Genomic DNA, 21,514 nt, shown 5'->3' with positions numbered 1-21,514 from the left:
GTCCAATGCCTTTGAATACAACAAACAACCAACTTGTGGAAATTTCCCCAAAGTTTTGAGGTACTGTTTTAAAGGTATTATACAGGATTGGTAGAGCTTACAAAGTAGTCACATAACCCTCTCAACGTAAATGTTCCATTCAAATTGACCTTGCACTATTGAATGGAACATTAATTTTTTCAGTTTCACTGCACTTATTAACATTCATTACATTATTTGCATATTGTTTACTGAAAGCATTTCTTAGAGCTATTTTACATACATGTTTTAGCATACTATTACTGAAATAATTCAAACCATTATATTAATTATAAAAATTGACCATAAAGATTTGACTATGCTATGCTAAACAACTGATTTTAGCAGACAATTATATAACAAATGAAAGCACCATAATTGTGAAATACCAAAATATTGGCATAACAATTTGTGAAATAAAATATATTATGCATATTAATTACTTGTAAAAGCTTCACGTGGCAAGATGAATTGCTTACTGTTAATAAAGTTAATTTTACAAACTTTTTATTTAGCACTGTTCCCTCTACGTTTTGCACAAAATGTTATATTTGAAAGAAACATGATAAACATGTTTTTTCTCCTAATTAAAACTCTTAGCAACAACTCACAGCTAAATGTACGTGTATTCATGCATTTTCAAATTAATTATAATCAAGTTTAAACCACACTCTTTTGTTTGTTTCATTTGTTATTTATACTCAATAAGACTTTCTTAACCGCTTTTTCAAGTGCCTACAGCTCCAACTAGCTTAAAGATGCTATGTCAGATTTTGGGCCCCAAAAATAAAAATAAAATTTTTTTTGAGTGATGGTATTTCAAAAGTATCACCCGCTCTAACGAAATCAACCTTTAATTTTAATGGTCAGGAACCATGAAATTTTTTTAAAAACGTTTCTTATAAAACACAACACATAAGAATTGGTCACGTGATATATTGTCGGGATCCCGACAAAAACTAATTTTGAGCACTTTATTTCTCTGCTATACATAACTGGCAGACTTTTTCGAGCAATGGCTCAAATGAAAGCTTGTAACTTTCTCGACCCCCATCAAAATACCTATTGAGTTTTTGGGTAAAATCGGCAAAAAATCTGACATACATGTAGCATCTTTAAGCTTTCAGGTTTCACTATGAAATGCTACCCGACTCAAGTAGAAACTCGTTTTGAAATTTGTTGACCATTTACCCACCAACAAACACTTATGAAGTATGATTACAATGACATGTGTATTTTATTGACAGTTAACAAATGGTGTTTGGATTGTTCAAGATAGCAAGTTGTTTGTGTTTAGTTGTCTTTGATTGTTATCAGCCTTCCAACTACCATCATGTCCATCCTGTTGTCATCATCACAGTCATCAACTGACCTCATGGACAATGTGTCCTTTGACCTTGTTTAAAAGGGAAGCAGCAATAGACCATGTGACATTGTGTACAACAAGAGTGACCTTATGTATTACCTGACATTTCCTTGCAGGCAAGATACCTGACCTCATTGGCCATAATAACAAATTTGTACATTTGATTATACATGTAGTTTATCAGATCAGTGTCAATTGTGAAAACCCATGCATATTGCATTTACATTGTTATTAAATATTGGAGTTTTGGACTCGCGAGGTTCAAAACTAACTTATTTTACAAATTTTTACAAAGAATAGAACGTTTTACCAGTCGGTACATAAATATTTCAGGGGGAAGTTTCCCACTCTGAAAGTCTTCATACCATCTTCATAATCCAGTGTTATACCTGCTTGTTACATACCCTTTTTAAAGTTGTTAATATCTGACCACAAACAAACTCAATAAATATGCGAATATACTTCATTATACACACTCACAAACATCTTTGGCAAAAGGTGGTTTAAAAAAGACCCCCCAAAATTGTACCATCTAACCATCTTGGTCTTAAATTTAAGCTGTGGAAGTACAATGGAAGTAAATCTTACGATATCACTTTTAAGCAATCTGTGGTAGCGCTAGAAGATAAACAAAAAATACATTAAACAGTTCACCAACAAATAGTTAAAACAAAATTTTTAAAAATAGTATTTTTAAAAATAAAAATTGAGGTAATCTTTTTTGTTGAAAGCAATTTTAATATTTGGTCAGAGCTAAGTAACACAAATTACAATTGGACCAAACAGCAAAGGGACCAAATTGCACAGGGACCATCAGATTTCCCGTGTAAAGTGACCAGACAGTAAAAGGAAACTATTCTAAAGGGACCAAATCACAAAGATCCCAGACTGCAAATAGACCGAATTCTCTGATGGGCTCTGTTGGATGTTGGAAACACTATTCAAATTGTACAGCCCTGCTCCAAAACTGCAAGGGGACCACACTGCAAAGGGACCAGAATGCAAATGAACCTGGGGTCGATTTCACAAAGAGTTGGGACTAGTCCTAACTTAGGACTAGTCCTAGGATATAATGTATTAACAACTGCAGGCTAGTCGTAAGTTACTCGTTCTTACTCAAGATAAGACTAGTCTTAACACTTTGTGAAATCCACCCCAGGCTGCAAAAGGGACCAAATTACCAAGAGATTAATTTGCAGAGGGAACAAATTCTAAAGCGACGGACCAGGCTGAAATGTGAACAGACTACAAAGGGGGACCAGGGAGTCCCGGGGACTAAATTGCAACGAGTGTATATTGCAAAGGGACTAAATTGCAAAGGGAACTGCAAAAAAAACCAAGACTGTCACCAGGCCTTGATCACGTTGACTGGCCAAACACTTGAAATTCCATGAAGAGATTTCAATCACACAGCTAGTACATGTATACATAAAACATAACATAGTTTTCTTCAAAGCTAGAAAACCTAAAAGCTCTTCAAAAATCATTCATTTCCTTGCAGAAAAACTTGGGACAAAAACTTGCACAATTTAACATGGTACCAACTTGCAAGCAATCTACAATTGCTTTTGGGACATACTTAACTTACTGTTTGCTGGGCGTGGTTGCATGCATTAAGTGGGCGTAGCCAGCTCCTGGTCGACTCCCTTGTGCCCCGCCTTCATTCTTCATCTGAGGGCTTTTGGATTGGTCACTAAAACCATTCGGACCACCCTTGCTTGATTTCTTATTTGGTTTGGCATACTGAGGAATGCTTGGACTTGTGCTGTTGGTTTCGCTCTTCCGTTTCATTGGCTTTGCGTATTGTGGCGCTTCTTGCTGTTCAAGCTGGCTTTTGCGTTTCATGGGCTTCGCATACTGGGGAATTTCCCGCTGAGATTTGGGATCAGCGGGCGGACTCACATATTTCTGAGTGACCGGTTGAGGTGGGTTGGCAACTTGACTTGTGCCACCCTCCACATCAGAAGGCGTCGATTCGGGATCGAAGTCGACGTATGTATTCTCGTAAGGTTGCTTCCGACCGAATGTACCGCTGGATCCAGCTGCCGCCCCAGTCCGTGGTGATTTCAAAGATGTCGTTTTGTGAAGGACGTCAAATTGGAGATCATTCTTAGGATGCTTCAGGGAGGAAGCCTTTCGGTTGTTAAGAGATGGGCTCATTTTGGCATACCCTGAGCAATCTGGATCGTCGTACAACGGTACACTTGTCTGAGAGCTACTGGTATCATCATAAGTACCGTCATCTTTAAGGGCTCCATACATTCCATCTTCGGCCTGCTTACACGATGACTTGTCCCGCGGTGAAAAGTTAAGTTTATCGTAGAACTCGCCAGGATGAGACTCCCCACCTTGTTGGAATGCTTTCAGATCCTTACCCCCTACATAGGCATATTCAGAGGGTGCGGCATTTGCGTGGATAGTTATGTTACCCGTCGTTGCGTACGGCGAGATTTCGTCAGCCTCTGGGAGTAGGTCAGGCATGTTCTTGTGTAAATCTGTCACATCTTCGTACCCGCTCGTAGGTCTGAACGGAGATTGCGTTATCTGTAAGGAGTTCATGGGAGAGCTGCTTGCATCTTCATATGCATTATCTGAAAGTTTAAGAAAATCATATGGTGATGGTACACTACCTTCTTATAAATGCCGTTTATAAATATTTGATATATAATAACATAGGTTTTCTCAAATCGTTACTCGAACATTATTACCCCATGTGACTGAGCCATTTTGTAAATTACTTCAACCATCTCAACTCCCTTGAGTTACCTATAGGGCACACAAGGATACACATTTCTGAGCTCATGAGGATTATACTAATACAATAGGAGACTTTCCAACACTAGGTGGCAGCAGACATACCGGGTAAATTTCCATTGTTTACGTAGTTCTGAACATGCACATAATTCTGAGAACAATGGATTTACCCGGTAAGTCTGCTGCCCTCTATTGTCCCAGAAAGTCTCCCATTATATTGCAAACTAGTCCAATACAAACCAAACTTCATCTGGCTTTTAGGCTTCAATGTCTAGTCACATTGTGATGAGGAAAGAGTTAATTTCTGCAGATTTTTGCTCAGGGTTTAGGCGTGAATACTGGTTCAGTGTGGCTCAAAGGGTCTATGTGATACGTTTTAAACTTCACTGGTACCTGATTGTCTGGTCTTTTTGATACAAATTTGATTGTTTGGACGGTGATGGTTGTTAGAGGAGTTATTTTGGGTACAGCCTGTGCTGCCAAGTGTCCAACCCACCAAGCTAACTCAATCACAAGAAATCCATCTCAACCACACTGGTACCAATCTTCTTCTTCGTGAAGAGAAAAGCTATATTTAAATGTCTTGCCCAAGGACCCAATTGTCCTTCCTGTAATTAAACTCACACCCTCCTGGTGGCCAAGCCATCAAAACTTAAGTCTGATGCACTTTAAACTGCTCGGCCATGACATGCCAAGCCTGGTTGGTAAAATAACACATGCATCCTGAAAGGTACATACTTTGAGAAGGCAAACAACATTCGTCTCCACTTGGCCTATTTATTTGAAAAAAACATGTACCCTCATACATCTGCATCAATGGCTTTATTTAGTAATGACAAATTCAAAATACATTGATTATGCATTCAAAAAAGCAAGTGTCTAGGAAGATTGATTGAGGATCTATAGAATAACCTTCAACCAAATGTGACGGTTATAAAGACACCCCACAAAGTTTTCTTATTTTTTCCTTTAAATGTACTATTTTGTTTCATTTCATTTCAGTTCAGTTCAGTTTTATTTCCACTCAATCATTTCAAATGACAAGATATAACATAGAGTAGTAAAGATACACAATAGATTAAGTGGTGGAGGACTCCCAAAAGCAAGCTTGTAGGGTGGAGTCCCCCAGGGATGTCAGTAAATACAAACGTAGTTTAATTTCAGAACAATGCCTGGGATATTTAAAACACAACAAAAAGTTACACATGGAAAGACATGGACAAACACTAACAGGACAAACAAACACAAAGACAGTGGTTCTCTATATTGGTGGATATACAGAGAAAAGTAAAAAAGTGGTAAAAGCTGTATCAAAAATAATATATAACAAAAGCAGTTAACTATAGTAATATATACGTAAGGGAAAATAATACTATTCAATCATGGTAATTATCTAAGAGAACACATTTGAGTTTTCTCTTGAACATGTAGGTACCCATGCATTATTTTAAAGAGTCATCAAGGGAATTCCAGTACTTCTGGCCTTGGAAAGAGACACAATTCATAGATCTAGATGATGAACAAAAGGGGATATGAAAATCATGTGAATGTCAACGTATTATTTACCTTACTTTTTATCCTTTTGCCAATTCAGTTTGTCTTAGAAACGTTTATTTATGCTAATTAACCTGTTTACACTTGCTACCTCATCAGCTTCACGTTCACATTTCACTCACTTTCAAATTGTATTCACGAGAGACCACACCACATAATGGACTCTGTTCTCTCCTATTTTCCAATTTCCAGATCAATAAATAATTGTGAACGGCAAAGCTGTTCTTCCTCAGTATCCCTTCTTATTGACTCTAATTACATTCTGGTCACAAAAACTTGAATCCTTGATTCTAAATGGTTGACCCATAGCAACAAGTGGTGAGAAATAAACCTTCATTGTGCGGCCTATGTCACACTGTGTTCTAACTCCTCATATTTTTTATAACACACGTCTCGTGAAATATGGAAAACTGTATCGAGTATGCGTCCTGTATCAACCTCGGCATTTGGCCTTGTCGTGTTCCACATTGGATTTGAGCATCAAACTCAAATTATGGTCGGGGGTGGGTTCGAATCTTGATCATGACACTTGTGTCCTTGAGCAAGATACTTTACTATAATTGCTTCTCTTCCACAGGGGTATACATGGGTACCTGCTAGGGTAGAGGTTGATATTGTGTTTGAAACAAAAATAGCCTTTGGTGTGCCACTTTAAGTCCGAGGCTGTATACTAGATCCAGGGAGCTGAGAATGATTGAAAGAATGTTATTCGCCTAATGTCCAGGGCACTATCTAAAGCACATAGGTAGTTTATTGTAAACTGCACAATAGAAAAACTAGTTATAGCTATTATTATAATAACTATAATATACCTACTGCAAGTTTATAACGATTGATGATATAATATTGTTATTCTTATCAGCATTAATTCAATTGAGACAGTTATGACTAAAATCTGATAATGCAGGAAACATGAAGGCAAGGAAATTACCTGCAACACCAGTGGTCATTGGTATCTGCTCTGCCTCCTCAGTTCGCTCCAACTTCCTGTAGACAAGAAAAATCAAACAAACACAGACAAAACTATCAGGGACTAAACCTGGCAGAGGAAATGATCAGACAAAATGAACTAAAACACAAACAAATACATGCCAACCCCCACATCGAGGAAACCAAGTAACAAAACAAAACCGAGGGTTAATAGTTTTTAGAGAAAACATTTTCCGGAACAGCTTTGTTACTAAAAAGGTGCACTTTATAATAACAGTTTTCAGTTTCACAGTAAGATCTCTTTGGACTGCTGTTTTGTTTTATGTGAAACACCAACCACCAAAGAGGAAGGAAAACATCCATGACCAGAGACTTAGGGCATTGTCACACGAGGCAACTTTTACAGGCAAGAGAGGGAACCAACTGCAGTGCATGCTTAAGGACCATTTGCTAGCACACAAATTTTTGTCTTACGATCAACAAGAAAAATATGTGAACGTTGAAATGTAAATGCCTTTCCTTATTGGAGATTGCCTGGAACTGACTGCTTGTAAATTGCCTCGTGTGATATGGCCCTAAGACTTGAACAGTTTTGAAATTGTAGAGGAAAAAAAATGTTATTGTGTGAACTGTCACCAAACAAAATCATCCAAATAACTACAAACCAAATTCAAAAGATTTACAATTTACGAGCTATAGAGCTGCTAACATTTGTATCTTGCAATCGGAGAGATTTGTGGAACAGTCAGGGAGATTATTTAAAATTACATTCAACCTGATTGGATACAGGTTTCTACGATCAAATTTGTTCAATTCAGAAAATGGCAGGTTTTTTTTTTTTTGGGGGGGGGGGGGTGGGGGGGGGACTTTCTGCAAAATCAGTGAGAGATGGCAGCTCAGCTGGAGTTAGATTTCAAGAAGTTTTTAGAGGAAAAATTTCTCAGATCAATGAGAAGCTTTGATCCTGAAAAGGTTTACTTTGTTATAATAACATTTTGCAGTTTGAGAGAAAGATCTCTTTTGAGCACAGATTTGTTTTGTGAGAAAACATTCAAAAAGAACCAATGAGACCAATGAGAGAAAGGAAAATATCCACTGTGATCAGAGGCTTCTCAGACTTCTCAACTCTTGTTAAAGTGTTAGTCAACATTATTTGCCGAGTGAAGGAGAAACTTTTGAATTGGTAGAGATACAGACAAAATGTTTTTGTATGAAATGTCACCACAAAGAAAAGTCATCTAAATAAAAGATAACTACAGAACCAAATTCTCAAGATTTGTGATTTGAAAGTTAAAGACCTGCTTGAACGAAAATGTCAAGTCGTGAACTTTGCTGAATTCCACTTAAAATGTTTTCGATGAATAAGGAAATCGATTCATATGATTATAAATAGGTTTAAATTGTGTAAAAAAACAATCATTTTGTATGCCCTTATCCAGAGCTTTTCTGCGAGATTTGTGAAAAGCCCCGTTACGTAATCACTCTCAAAACGTCATAAGTAGATAAAGGCGCTTTGTTGCAGCGTGTATGTATAACAAAGCAAACTCCCACAAATGACGTCAGCGGCATTGTCCTTTGACGCCCGCTCTCAACAGCAGAAGTGTTTTAGTTTTTCAAAAAACCTTTAGGTAGGTGCCTGATTTTTTAATCGATAATTACGAAAAGTTCAGAAGTGTACACATATCAAAATTACATTAAAATGGTGAACAAGTGCATTATAAATAAGTAAAAATACCATTTCTGTTTAAAACATTCCGCTCAGGTAGGTGTTTAAAGAGCTGCCAACATTTGCAATGTGTAATCAGGGAGATTTTGTACAACAACTAGGGAGATATTTAGAATTACATCAGTCTGGTTTCATTGATCAAATCTGTTCATCAGAACAATGAACAGCTTTGTTCCTGAAAAGGTTTAGTTTGTTCAAATAACATTTGGTAGTTTCTCAGAAAGATCTGTTTGGGGGCAGTTTTGTTTTGTGTGAAAACACTCACAACCAATGAGGAAGTAACACATTCTTAAAGTCTCAAATCTTGTGTTAGTCAACACTTTTTGTATAGTCAATGGGAAAACTGTTGAATTGGCAGAGATACAGAAAAATGTTTTTATCTATGAATCAGAATAAAATTTGTGGTTGGCTCAGATAATTAAAGACACTGGACACTAATTGGTAAATTGTCAAAGACAAGTCTTCTCACTTGGTGTATCTCAACATATACACAAAAAAACAAACCTGTGAAAATTTGAGCTCGTCAAAGTTGCAAGATAATAATGAAAGAAAAAAACACCCTTGTCACACGAATTTGTGTGCTTTAAGATGCTTGATTTCAAGACCTTTAAATCTAATTCTGAGGTCTCGAAATCAAATTTGACCTCGTTACCAAGTAGGGTTTTATGCTAATAATTATTTTAAGTAATTACCAATAGTGTCAACTGCCTTTAAATGTTTCCATAACGAAAGACGAAAAACAAACGAAATAAACAAAAACAAAATGAAAAGATCTGAGAATCATTTAATGTTTTTTCCATTACCACTGACCTCGTATCATGTCGGCGACTTTTAACGAGGAATGCAACCAGTATGATGACTATAACCAGTAGAACAATAGCCCCAGCAGCTGTGGCAACAATGGCGACCATCATTGGAAACTTCTCCTGTTTAGCGAGTGAATCTCCTATCAGCCCACCGGTCCCCTGATGACCCAGGGTCGTGGGGCCCAAGACTGGAGGTGTTGGGCTCACTGGAGTACTTCCAACTGAAACAGAACAAATATTTCAACAATTTAGTACATTCCTGGTTTAATGCAACATTTCCTTATTTTGATTGTGTTTTTACCTGGGGTTTTGAATTTGACACAGTCTTGCTATTTGCTATAATTGTATTCAATCTAAGAAAACTATTTGAACACATTTGTGATCTAGGGTTTTCACAAAGATAGTCCTAACTTAGGACTAGTCCTAAGTTATTACGATCAACTCGTCCTATCTCAAGATAAGACTAGTCTAAACTCTTTTTGAAATCCACCATTTGGCCTACTTTCCCTGTCAGCACAAAAATTGCTAAGTAACGGAAAATCTTGCTTAGCAGAAGTCTGTTACAGGCCAACGTTCCATAAAGTTTACACTACTATTATTTTTGATTGGTGGATAACTGGTAGGATAAAATGGTATTTCTATCAAAAACAGAGGTACCAGGGCCAAATTTAATAAAACATGTAAGCATACACAAAAAAAAGCTAAGCACAGAAATATCTTGCTGAGCGGAAAAAGGTACCTGCCAGTATTCCATAAAGTTTACATTGTTGCGTCTGTGCACTACTAATTTTTTTCTTAGCAAAAACATCTGCTCAGCAGTATGTTTTGCTCTGTGCCTACCTGATGGGCAGTTGGCTTGTGTTCGGCACACCCCATCCACTAGGCAGTCACAAGGAGCAGAACAGTCTGGGCCAATTGGAGCGTTCGGATCACACAGGCATCGTCCCGTTAGTGGGTCACACGGTCCGAGTAGGCACTCGCACAGCCCCAAGCAGTTCTGCCCAAATCTTCCTGGTGGACAGGGCTCTTGGCAGGCTCCGCCCGTCCAACCACTGGTGCACTCACATTTGCGTGTCTTTACATTGCAGGTTGCGCCGTTTGCACACAGCACGGGGCAGATGTCAGTGCAGTTCCTGCGAGCTTTAGAAGGGATGCAAAGGGTACAATCCTCCCCAGTGAAATCTAAACAATTCAAACCAGACAAATTATTTTAAGGACAAGTATACACTGTAACTTTGGTTTTTGGGAACCGTTCGACTGTTGTTATGTACATGTATCTTGTATTAGGATGCATATCAAATACCACTTAAAGACTATGGCCACTATTGGTAATTGTCAAAGACTAGTCTTCTCACGTGATGTACATGTATCTCAACATGCATAAAATAACAAACCTGTGAAAATTTGAGCTCAATTGTTCATTGAAGTTGCGAGATAATGTTGGAAAGAAAGACACCCTGGTCACACAAGTTGTGCTTTCAGATGCTTGATTTTGAGACCCTAAATTCTAAACTTGAGGTCTTGAAATCAAATTGGTGGAAAATTCTGTGAGCTTCTTTCTAGAAAACTACGTCACTTCAGAGGGAGCCGTTTCTCACAATGTACTATACTATCAACCTCTCCCCATTACTCATTACCAGTTAAGGTTTTATGCTAATAAATATTTTGAGTACATACCAATAGTGTCCACTGCCTTTAACATGTGAAATGTCACATTTTTATCGCCGAAAACACAGAGCAAATAATGTCCCAGAGGAAGAATAACCCATAACATGAACACCAATCTGACAACTGTAACAGGACGCTTCGATTAATATTTTGGGGAATAAAAACTGCTACCTTTTTTTTACACAACCACATTACTCTGAAGTGAAATACCTCTCAAAATGTTTGTTTCTAATAACGTTTTATAAAAAATCAACAGCTCTCCAGTGCTTTTTATACCAAAAAAGTTTCATGATCAATATGTGGAGGAAGTACAATGCTCTGCCTACACCGGATTTAGCTGTCTAATGAACCTTGAAGAGGAACAGAAATTCAGGGAAGTGAGTCCTTGCTAACAAAAAAAGTCTGAAACTGGGATACAAATTCTACTAGGTTTGTTTGAAAGGATGGTATTTCAACCTTTTGGTAAACCAAGGAGTTAAAGTGTCCTCAGCGCTAGAGAAGTAGACCAAACAGCAGGATTTGTTTATAATGTGAAAAAAAGATGAACATCAGAAATTACAAGAAATGAAATAGATGGACAAATCAAGATAATAAACAGATGAATTTCAAACCTGAACTGTACCAAAGTACAACTTGTTTGCAGTAATTTCTGTTTTACCTTCAGTACAGTGGCACCTCTGGTGTGTTGTCAGACAGTCGCCACTGTTTTGGCACTCCACTCTGCAGTGTTCTATACATTTCGTTGGGTGCTGGCGAGGTAAGCAAAGGCTACAGTCAGGGTAGTAGTACCCCGAGGGGCAATCACAAGTGCCACTCATACAAACTCCACCGTTTAAACATTCACGCTCGCAGGTACTTGGCTGGACTGGTGGGTACGGCGATTCAGTTATGGCTGGAGCAGTTTCGACGGAACTGCAGTCTTCACCAACGAATCCGGTCTGACAACTGCAGCTTGCAGTTTCCAATTCACAACTTCCACCATTTTGGCAAGGGTACCGGCAAGGGGAAATACACTCGTCTGTGGTGACTTCGCACACTGTACAAGTATGTGTGTAAAGACTGCAGTAGGTACCTGCAACACAACTGCATTCTAGAGCTGGAGTTTAAAAATACAAAAATAAAGAGGTTTTTCTTAAATGATAGGCTTCAAATACTTGCTTAAAGGCAGTGGACACTATTGGTAAATACTCAACATAATTGTTAGCATAACAACTTACTTGATAACAAGCAATGGACAGCTGTTGATAGTATAAACCATTGTGAGAAACGGCTGCCTCTGAAGTTACGTAGTTTTTGAGGAAGAAGAAATTTTCCAACAATTTGATTTAAAGACCTCAGAATTAGATTTTAAGGTCCCGAAATCAAGCATCTGAAAGCACACAACTTTGTGTGACAAGGATGTTTTTCTTCCATTATCATCTCGCAACTTTGACAACCAATTGGAGTCAAATTTCCACAGGTTTGTTATTTTGTGGATATGTTGAGATACACCAAGTGAGGAGACTGGCCTTTGACAATTATTACCAATAGTGTCCAGTGCCCGTATTGCCATGACAGCCCTGGTATGACCAAAGACCTATAGTACAGAGTACGTGTGAATAGTCACAAAACATTTGCGACTGAACAAAGTGAACCAAATACCTACTCGATATACATGGGGCACTACCAAATGAGATATCTAGCCCTACATGTATGTTGGCACTTTTTTTGTCAATATCACTTTTCAGGGGTGCCAGTTCGAAGCCATACAACTTTATTAATGGCTGTGTAGCCGGGGATCACACCTAAGTTGATGCAACCAGGGAAACAGCAGTCAGGAGGATCCCCTTATAAGGGGATATGATTCTTATATCATATATCAAATAATAAACCAAAAAGGAAACTGACTGGATATAACAATTCTGGGCATAACACACATTATGATTACTCTTGGGATTTAAGTTAAGTTCCATATCCACAGACGTAGGACGCATTGAACCCATCCTCAGTTAGGTTGGGTTTCGTGTCCTAACTCCTAACTCGAGATAGCATTAATCCCAGCGTTTGTTGAAATCGGCTGCAGCAAATTCATGACATGAACATAACTGGAATTTTGTACTATTATGTTTCAGCATGGTCCACTGATCTTTACAATTACATGGACGTGTTGATTGATGGGTCACACTGTATCTTTTGACACACTCATAACACAAATTATTCAAGCGTGCATATAACCATGTGCATCAAAACTAGGTGCAGAGATCATCATCTCAGCTCCTTATTATGCATACCAGGCCTGCATGATCGAGATCTCGATCATGCAGGCCTGGATGTTCATGATCTCTGAGAGGGCAAGGCCATTTTCATTTTGCAAAGGGCGCTTCCATTAAGAAAACCCTAATAGTCTATGAGAAATCTTTTGAAGGGGCATCAAGGCCAAGCAGGGGTAACTCTGTGGTATTGCAAGTCTAATTGCGGAATGTTTACTGTGGGTTAATTCTGCTCGATTATTTCATGGGGCATCAATGCAATGGCCTATGAAGTAGGCTTGGTACTTTGTCCTAAGTAAAGGGCAAGCAGTTTTTCCTAAAGTAAAGGGCACTTATGAATGAAATGTAAATGGGGCATCAAGGCAATGACCTTGAGGTAGACCTACCTGTAGTACTTTAGTTCTTGTCAGGGCAAGCAGTTTTTTTATCTTTATAGTAAAGAGCAGATTTGTGAGGGAAATAAACAAATGGAACATTTGAATGGGCATCAAGGCAATGGCCAGGGAGCATCAAGGCAACTGCATTCATGCTTCCAAGAAGTATCAGGCTCGTTTTAAAGCACTTGAATGCTCAGATGAAGTGAGCCAAATTTAAAATAAGTTTTGGGAAATGCTTCATTATTGTTATTCTTCAGAGCCTCAAAGTGTCAAAACTCACATGTCCATCTGCAGATATTTCCGGGTTTAACAAGGGGACCACCACATACTGCACGCTGGAAGCGCAATCTGAATAGAATATAAAAGAAACAGACATACAAAATAATAGTCTACATTGCATTTACAGGCAATAAACAACAAATTACTTAAAGTCACCTGGAAGTGGTATTTTTTCAAAATAAAGCTTTTGTCACGAATATATGTGTTTTGATGAGTGGAATGTGAATAAACAGTTAACTAAGGTTTTTAAAAATCAGTTCTTATGTTATTTACAAATTTAAGAGTAGACCCCGACCCGAGAGGGCTTTTCGTGACGTCAATCGAGGCAGACTTTACCTGTAATGCGTAGAGTAAACACAATTGCAAAGTACATGTACGGACCAAGTCGTGAGTTTGTACGTTTCAAACAAAAAAATTTGTTTTGTTTCTCGGCAATGCCGACCAGGTGTATTGCTGCTGAATGCAGAAAAACACTTTTTGAAATGTACCAACTCACGACTTGGACGTTCATGTACTTTGCATGTGTGTTTACTATTATACGCATTGCAGGCAAAGTCTGCCTCGATTGACGTCACAAAAGGGGTAGGCGGAGTCAGCCCCCCAAACAACTTTATACATTTTTTAAACATATAAATCGTGACAAACAATTACTAAAAAAATTGTTTTATTGTTCGTAAGCATATATACTCTTATGTTTGAAAGAAAAAAAAATCTATTTCCAGGTGACTTTAAAGCCATTCTACACTTTCGGTACAGAAACAAACAAAAAAGTTCACAGATTTACAAATAATTTACAGGGTTTATAGAAGGTAATGGTGAAAGACTTCTCTTGAAATATTATTCCATGAAATGCTTTACTTTTTAAGAAAACATTAAAACAATATCGATTCTCGTTAGCGAGAATTAATGATTTATTTTAAACACATGTCATGACACGTTGAAACGCGCGGAAACAAGAGTGGGTTTTCCGGTTATTTTCTCCCGACTCCGATGACCGATTGAGGCAAAACTTTCACAGGTTTGTTGTTTTATATAAAGTTGTGATACACGAAGTGTGGGACTAGGACAATACTGTTTACCGAAAGTGTATAATGGCTTTAAAGGCAGTATTTGTAATTAATTAAAATAATTATTAGCATTTAATCTCTCTTGGTAATGAGTAATGGGGAGAGGTTGATAGTATAAAACATTTTGTATGAAATGAGGAAAAATTTATTTCCAATGAATTTGATTTTGTGACCTCAGAGTTAGATTTTGAGGTCTCAAATTCAAGCGTCTGAAAGCAGACAACTTTGTTTCTTCTTTCATTATTATCTTGCAACTTCGGCGAACAATTGAGCTCAAATTTTCACAGGTTTGTTATTAAATGCAAATAAAAATGTTGAAATACACTAAGAAAGAAGACTGGTCTTTGACAGTTACAAATAGTGTGAGTGTCTTTAAAAGAATATTCATCAATACCTCAGACAGTTTCGCTATTCCTATTTGTGGAGAGCGCATCACGTGGGTGTGTATAAACCTTTGTTTATGACCAGTTAAAAGTGTTGATACCAGGCCTGGTTCTTGATAATCATACCGAGACGATGTCAAGGTAAATTATCAAGAACCAGGCCTCGGCGGGTTTAAACCACTAGTTGAAAACCGATTCAACACACTTTGATTCCCATTCATAAATACCCTTTTGGTAAAAAAACACAAACACTTTTTGCCAAAAGGTAAAACAAATGCAAAAATTCTAATTGTTCAATGATTCCTTTCAAAACAACACCCCTCGGCTATGAAATGGTAAGGCCCTCTGCCGCTCTCGGGTTAACAGCTCCTTATAAGGGAATGCTGTGCACGTCGCGCCTAGCGCAGGATGTTGCACAACTGTCCCAGCCGTTACTCTCGACCAATAAGAATGAAGAAACTGTCTTATAATCACAGGTGCAGGCTCGCGTGTACGCCCATATTGCAACACTTTTTACTGGTCATAAACAGCTGAACAATATTATGAGATGTTTCTCCTTTCATCAAAAGTTGATAACAATCAGACCATGCAATCAACATGACATATCAGATTATGATGTTCTCTTTTATTGGGCTATGTAAAAATTGTGCCTGCGTGAATCCAGGTGTAGTAGACTTGAGGACAAGTTGTTAAATGTCTGTTGCGGTGATAGCATTACAACTCTATTCTGATCTCCCTGCGATTTCTGTTGTATTCTCGCGGGACTGTTCGCCCCGCCAGACTACTGCTCTCAGGACTATGGTCCCATTTAATAAGAAGTAGAAGTCAGCAACCAGCAGTTCCCGCGAGAGCACCGCCACAACTCAACTTTCTCACCGCGGCAGACCATTAACGACTTGTCCACAAGACTAGAATCTAGGCTGTGGCTCTTAACTGTGAACATTCACAGGTCACCCAATGCCAGTTAGGCCAGACCCAATAATTATTCCAATCTGGGGCAGAACATACTATGTCAAGTGCCTTGTTGAACGGGATACTTATTTGTTCTGAGGGCTTATTCCCCCTGGAATCCACATGGAATGTACTTGTGAGATCCAGAGAGGAACACCAAGTAGCTAAAAGCCATAAAAGCATAGCTTAAAGACACTGGACTCTGTTTGAAATTTTCAAAGACCAGTCTTCTCACTTGGTGTATCTCAACATATGCATAAAATACAAAAACCTGAAATTGAGCTCAAGCGGTCGTCAAAGTTGCAAGATAATAATGAAATAATAAAAAACACCCTTGTCAAACGAAGTTGTGTACCTTCAGATGTTTGATTTCAAGACCTCAATCTGATGTCTCAAAATCAAATTCATGAAAAATTACTTCTTTCTCGAAAACTACATTAGTTCAGAGGGAGCCGTTTCTCACAATGTTTTATACTATCAACCTCTCCCCATTACTTGTTACCAAGAAAGATTTTATGCCATAATTATTTTGAGTAACTACCCATAGTGTCCACTGCCTTTAAACACATCCAAGGGTAAATCCAATCATATAATGCAGTTGTCAAGTGCACTATTCAACCAACAAACTTATCATCTGTATACATGTATGTGTCTAAATCTAAATCCAGTTTCAGTGAAAACAATGACAAACTGGTTGATGTTTTTGGGTGTTTTTTTTTGCAGATTTCGTGCACATTTAAACACACAATCTTGTTTTGACTGTAGCAATAAAAACACAGGCAATGTAGATTTAGGATGGTTCAAAATGCTATTTTATTAATTTAGTGACAGTATTTCAGATACAAATCTGGCTGGATGTAGCCTCAGTGCACTTTTTGATTGAGTCTTATCAGGTTCTCTTGACAATACATCACACCCTGCGCTTTGTCTTCTAACAGGAAGTGAGACTAGGCTTAACTAGGGCCAGGGCTCATTTCCTGATGTCGACCTTTGGGCCTATAGGAAGATGTCACCATGAGCTACAAATAATGTTTTTGTTGGTACAATGCAAGAACCTATCCAGGTGTAGACTTGTGGACAAGTCGTTTATGGTCCCACGCGGTGAGATAGTCGAGTTGCAGCGGTGCTCTCCGCGCGAACTGTTGGTCGCGCGACTACTGCGCGCTGCCCGACTCTACTCATGTGGAGTAGAAATCCGCAACCAGCAGTTTGCATGAGAGCAGTGACAACTCGACCATACTCGACTATCTCTCTGTGTGGGACCATTAACAACTTGTCCACAAGTCTAATCCAGGTGCTTTATAGGGAAGGTGTACCTTGGTAGTCACTCTTAGAAGAAATGGCATTAAAGCCAGTGGACACTATTGGTAAATGTCAGAGACCAGTCTTCTCACTTGGTGTATCTCAACATAATGCACAAACTAACAAACCTGTGAAAATTTGATCTTGATTGGGCGTCGGACTTGCAAGATAACTATGAAAGAAAAAACACCCTTGTCACACGAAGTTGTGTGCTTTCAGATGCTTGATTTCGGCACCTCAAATTCTAAACCTGAGGTCTCTAAATTAAATTCGTGGAAAATTACTTTTTTCTCGAAAACTACTTCACTTCAGAGGGAGCCGTTTCTCACAATGTTTTATACTACCAACCTCTCCCCATTACTTGTTACCAAGTAAGGTTTTATGCTTATAATTATTTTGAGTAATTACCAATAGTGTCCACTGCCTTTGTAACAACTTTTGGTCAAGGTGCACAAGGAGGTGTCATTATTCCCAACAACAACATGAACAGTTTTCATCTCCATTTTTTTTACAGTCCCCTTTTGTTCCATAATCTGACTAATTATAAAAATACTTGTCTGTGTGTAAAGTGTAAAATAATGCTAATGACCCATAATTTCAAAGCATTGTGAATAACACATTCAGAGAAAGTGTAACATATATTTACTCTGGAATTTTTTTTAAATCTAAAATAAGTCAAGCTTTTAAATGGGGGAGGGGGTACAGACAAAACAGCTTATAGCTTATGCCACTGAATGTAATGCGTATTGCTTCAGGTTTGAGTTGATAAATAATTCAGGGTGAGAGCCCTCTTCAACCCCAAAAGGTTGCGTTTTTAGCTGAGATGCAAATAAAAAACACAAATCATTCCTTTTCATCAGTTATGGCGTGTCATGGCCGAGCGGTTAAGAGCACCGGATTCAAGCTCTGGTGTTTGATCAGCAGAGTGTGGGGTCAAAGCCCGGTCGTGACACTTGCTACATAAAATTGGGGAGGTAGTGCTTTCTGCTCTACCAGCCAGGCTTCGGACTGATGGTACCCAAGCCTACATCCATATAGACTGTATTCTGTAAAAAGGGTAACCCTGTTTCAGCCCTAGGAGTAGGTGGCAACGGCCTCTGGAAAATAATTGTAGCCCACACCTTGAGGTAGGTGGCCTTCAGGCCTTGTGTGTCTGGTGACTTGCATAAAGAAAAGGGGGGAACTACAGGCCTACTACAGACATTTTTAAATGTGAAAATCCGCCTTCTAATGTTTCTGATCACCCATATCACAAAAGCCTTTTTTTTATTCTATTGTGTTTTTTGAAGACTTTATACGAATCTCTGTCTAATCTTTGATTGAGAAACAGTAACTGGGCCATGTTATCTGTACTAATTTAACAATACAATGTGACGGTCATAGAAATTGTACCCCCCACTGTTATTTTTATTGCACTTACTTATTATGTAACATTTAATTATTCATGCGAAGCGCCCTCTCTTGAGAAGCATTTCAATTTCGCGCGCTTCCGCCACCCTCATAATGATTCCAGCGAAGACCTGACAACATGTATTTTGTCTTCGTCTGTTTCAGGTAATAATCTTTTGGTTTATTTTTCATACATTTTCCCTCTAAAAATCATCATTCAATGTACATTATTGTAAACTGGTGTTTATCTTCAACCACTATTGATTCTATTTTTATTCATTTCGAGATTATTGGAGATTTAATGGAATTGATTGATTGCCGGACTAAAGATTTGTCCCGGTTTAGTTTTCTGAATACAAGTTTATTATTTATTTGTTAAACTATACCCTTGTAGTTTATTTGACAAGAGTTGCTATCTATAAGTGTTTGTTCTTTAAAGCATTTCCGATCAGGAGCATCGGCCAAGTTTTATTTGCATTTAATTTGTTGTTTTCCATCGATAATCAAGATGGCGCATAATGTGAAAATCACATGTCATGATCTTGAGACATAGCTGTTTATTTAAAGCCGTTTACGATTTCATTTAATACTGTTTGTACATAAATACTGTTCTGTGATTATTTGTTTTATAAGTTAATTAAGATAATGATTCCAGCGAAGACCTGACAACATGTATTTTGTCTTCGTCTGTTTCAGGAAATAAAATGGTGCACCGAGTGTAAAGAAAACAACTTGCCGTTAGCCTCTATCCTTATTCGACTTTCTTAAGTATTAGAGAGGGTCACAACAATAACAATCTTGCCTGTTTGTAGAATGCAATGTCAACATTGTTTTAAAACGAGTAAGCCTACATTGTGGTTCAGAAAGCCCAGTTAACTGGGAGTGGGTCAACGTGAATCTTAAATTCATATAAATTCTCAAACTTACCTCCAATGTTCACTTGCCTCTCCAAGGGTGAAACAAATGCATAGCAGTAACACTCGCAAGGTCGGGTTCAAGACAGCCATGACTCACCATGCACACACAGTGTAATCTTCTCAATGCACAAGTAGTCTTGTGCACCAGGCTGGCAATTAGTGCAACCTTATTGCTCCTTGCTGCAACATGTTGAACGAATTTGCATCAAAGAAAAGGCGCTGCCAACATCAACCCAAGAACTCCAGACTCGAGTCACTTGCTGATCGAGCCGTTGTTTCGTATGAAAGCCAAGGGTTTGGCAGTCAACATCTTGGACTACAAAAGAAACAGGCCAGAGTCTATAGACCCTTTGTGTCTATGTAAACGGAAACTTGATACGTAAAATATCTAGTTTTGGTTTCGATTTAGAATCTCCACACTGACGTTTTCTTTGAAGGGGGCCTCACTCAGAATCCCCGATCACAATGGAAATCTAGTATACGCATAAATAGAGATGAGTAGCTGCACTTTCGGTAACAAACAGTGATTTCCTACTACCACGAACCACGAACGCACCCACCACTCCTTAGTGTATTACAAGAAGCCAGTGATTGAAATCTTCCGGTTGTCTGTGGGGGGGGGGGGGGGAATGGCTGATTATGATCGGCCGTCTACTTACCATAGCGATTATGATCAGTTTCACTTCCGCATACATGCATGTACCACCAGGAGGTTGGTTTGTGTAGACTTCGCCCATAGTGCAAGCGCGCTTGGGATGCAGGGTATCCGGCATACCATCGAGCCCGGGTCGTTGGGTCGGGGGAGGGCGGTCGAGTGCTTTTTCAATCAGTACTACTTGCATAAACAATGAACACAAAGTCCAACACTTGTCCTTTCTATTTTAAGTACAAAATATGTTTCTAACAAATTATATTCAAAACAAATTACATTCAAAACATTAACAGATTCATATCCCATGGCTTTGCAATGACGTCATCGACTGGCTCATTATCACGTGACCGGCGGGGAAATTCAAATCAAATTTACAACGCATGCCACATTGGGAAAAACGTGTAGGCAAGTTGAACATGCTCATTGTCTATAGATGATTTTATGCAAGAACTTTCTGGACACGCAAATTTAAGCATACATGTAAATGGCTATGCAAATTATGCTAGCCTGTCGAAATCAAGCATCTAAAAGCTCACAACTTCGTGTGGCAATTAGGTTTTTCTTCTCGCAACTTCGACGACCAATATTGAATATAAGTTTTCACAGGTTTGTTATATTATGCACTGTTGTGAAACACAAAGTGGGGAGACTGGTCTTTTGACAATTATCAAGTGTCGTGTCTTTAAGAAATGCAATAGACCTACCTCTCAATGAAAAAAACCTGGCGTTCCAAAACGCGATTTAAAGGCGAAGTTTACCTTTGGTTGTTTAGATGTTCGATTGTGTTTATCCAGGCTCAGGAAGAACAATGCGTAGGCCCTTTTGGAGACTGGCAGAAACGCTCTACATCAAGTTGGAGACGTTCAATACGCCCAAAGTGGCACAACTAAGATTATTGTGATTATGACGGCAGTGTGAATAGGTTCAGTCAGGGGCCTACTTCCATCAACACACTTACCCAATAAAATAGTTCCTTATATGCTGATCTTCCGTTTTATTCCAGAACCATTTTCTTTTCTGCATAAAATCAAGTTGCATTTTATTCAATACTCGATAACCTTCAATAAAATCATTGATAAAATTGCTTTTATCAATATTGAATTATGCCTGAAATCCTATATTGAAT

The 21,514-nt window shown here is 38.4% G+C and overlaps 1 protein-coding gene across 1 annotated transcript; it reads right to left on the bottom strand.

Moving 5' to 3' along the window:
* Positions 1-1,058: 1,058 nt before the first annotated feature.
* Positions 1,059-20,468, bottom strand: LOC117288289 (multiple epidermal growth factor-like domains protein 10). The gene is made up of 8 exons (XM_033769083.1): positions 20,396-20,468; positions 19,747-20,052; positions 13,729-13,796; positions 11,481-11,918; positions 9,995-10,336; positions 9,159-9,375; positions 6,624-6,679; positions 1,059-3,975 (listed from the first exon to the last, which is right to left on the bottom strand). Exons 2-8 carry the CDS (start codon positions 19,824-19,826, stop codon positions 2,969-2,971), a joined length of 2,208 nt encoding a protein of 735 aa, XP_033624974.1. The 5' UTR covers positions 19,827-20,052; positions 20,396-20,468; the 3' UTR covers positions 1,059-2,968.
* Positions 20,469-21,514: the final 1,046 nt, after the last annotated feature.

This window comes from Asterias rubens, chromosome 3 (assembly GCF_902459465.1).
Source record: "Asterias rubens chromosome 3, eAstRub1.3, whole genome shotgun sequence".
NCBI classification, from domain to species: domain Eukaryota; kingdom Metazoa; phylum Echinodermata; class Asteroidea; order Forcipulatida; family Asteriidae; genus Asterias; species Asterias rubens.
The sequence above is the reverse complement of the archived record's forward strand: the minus strand, read 5'-3'. Positions and strand labels throughout refer to the sequence as shown.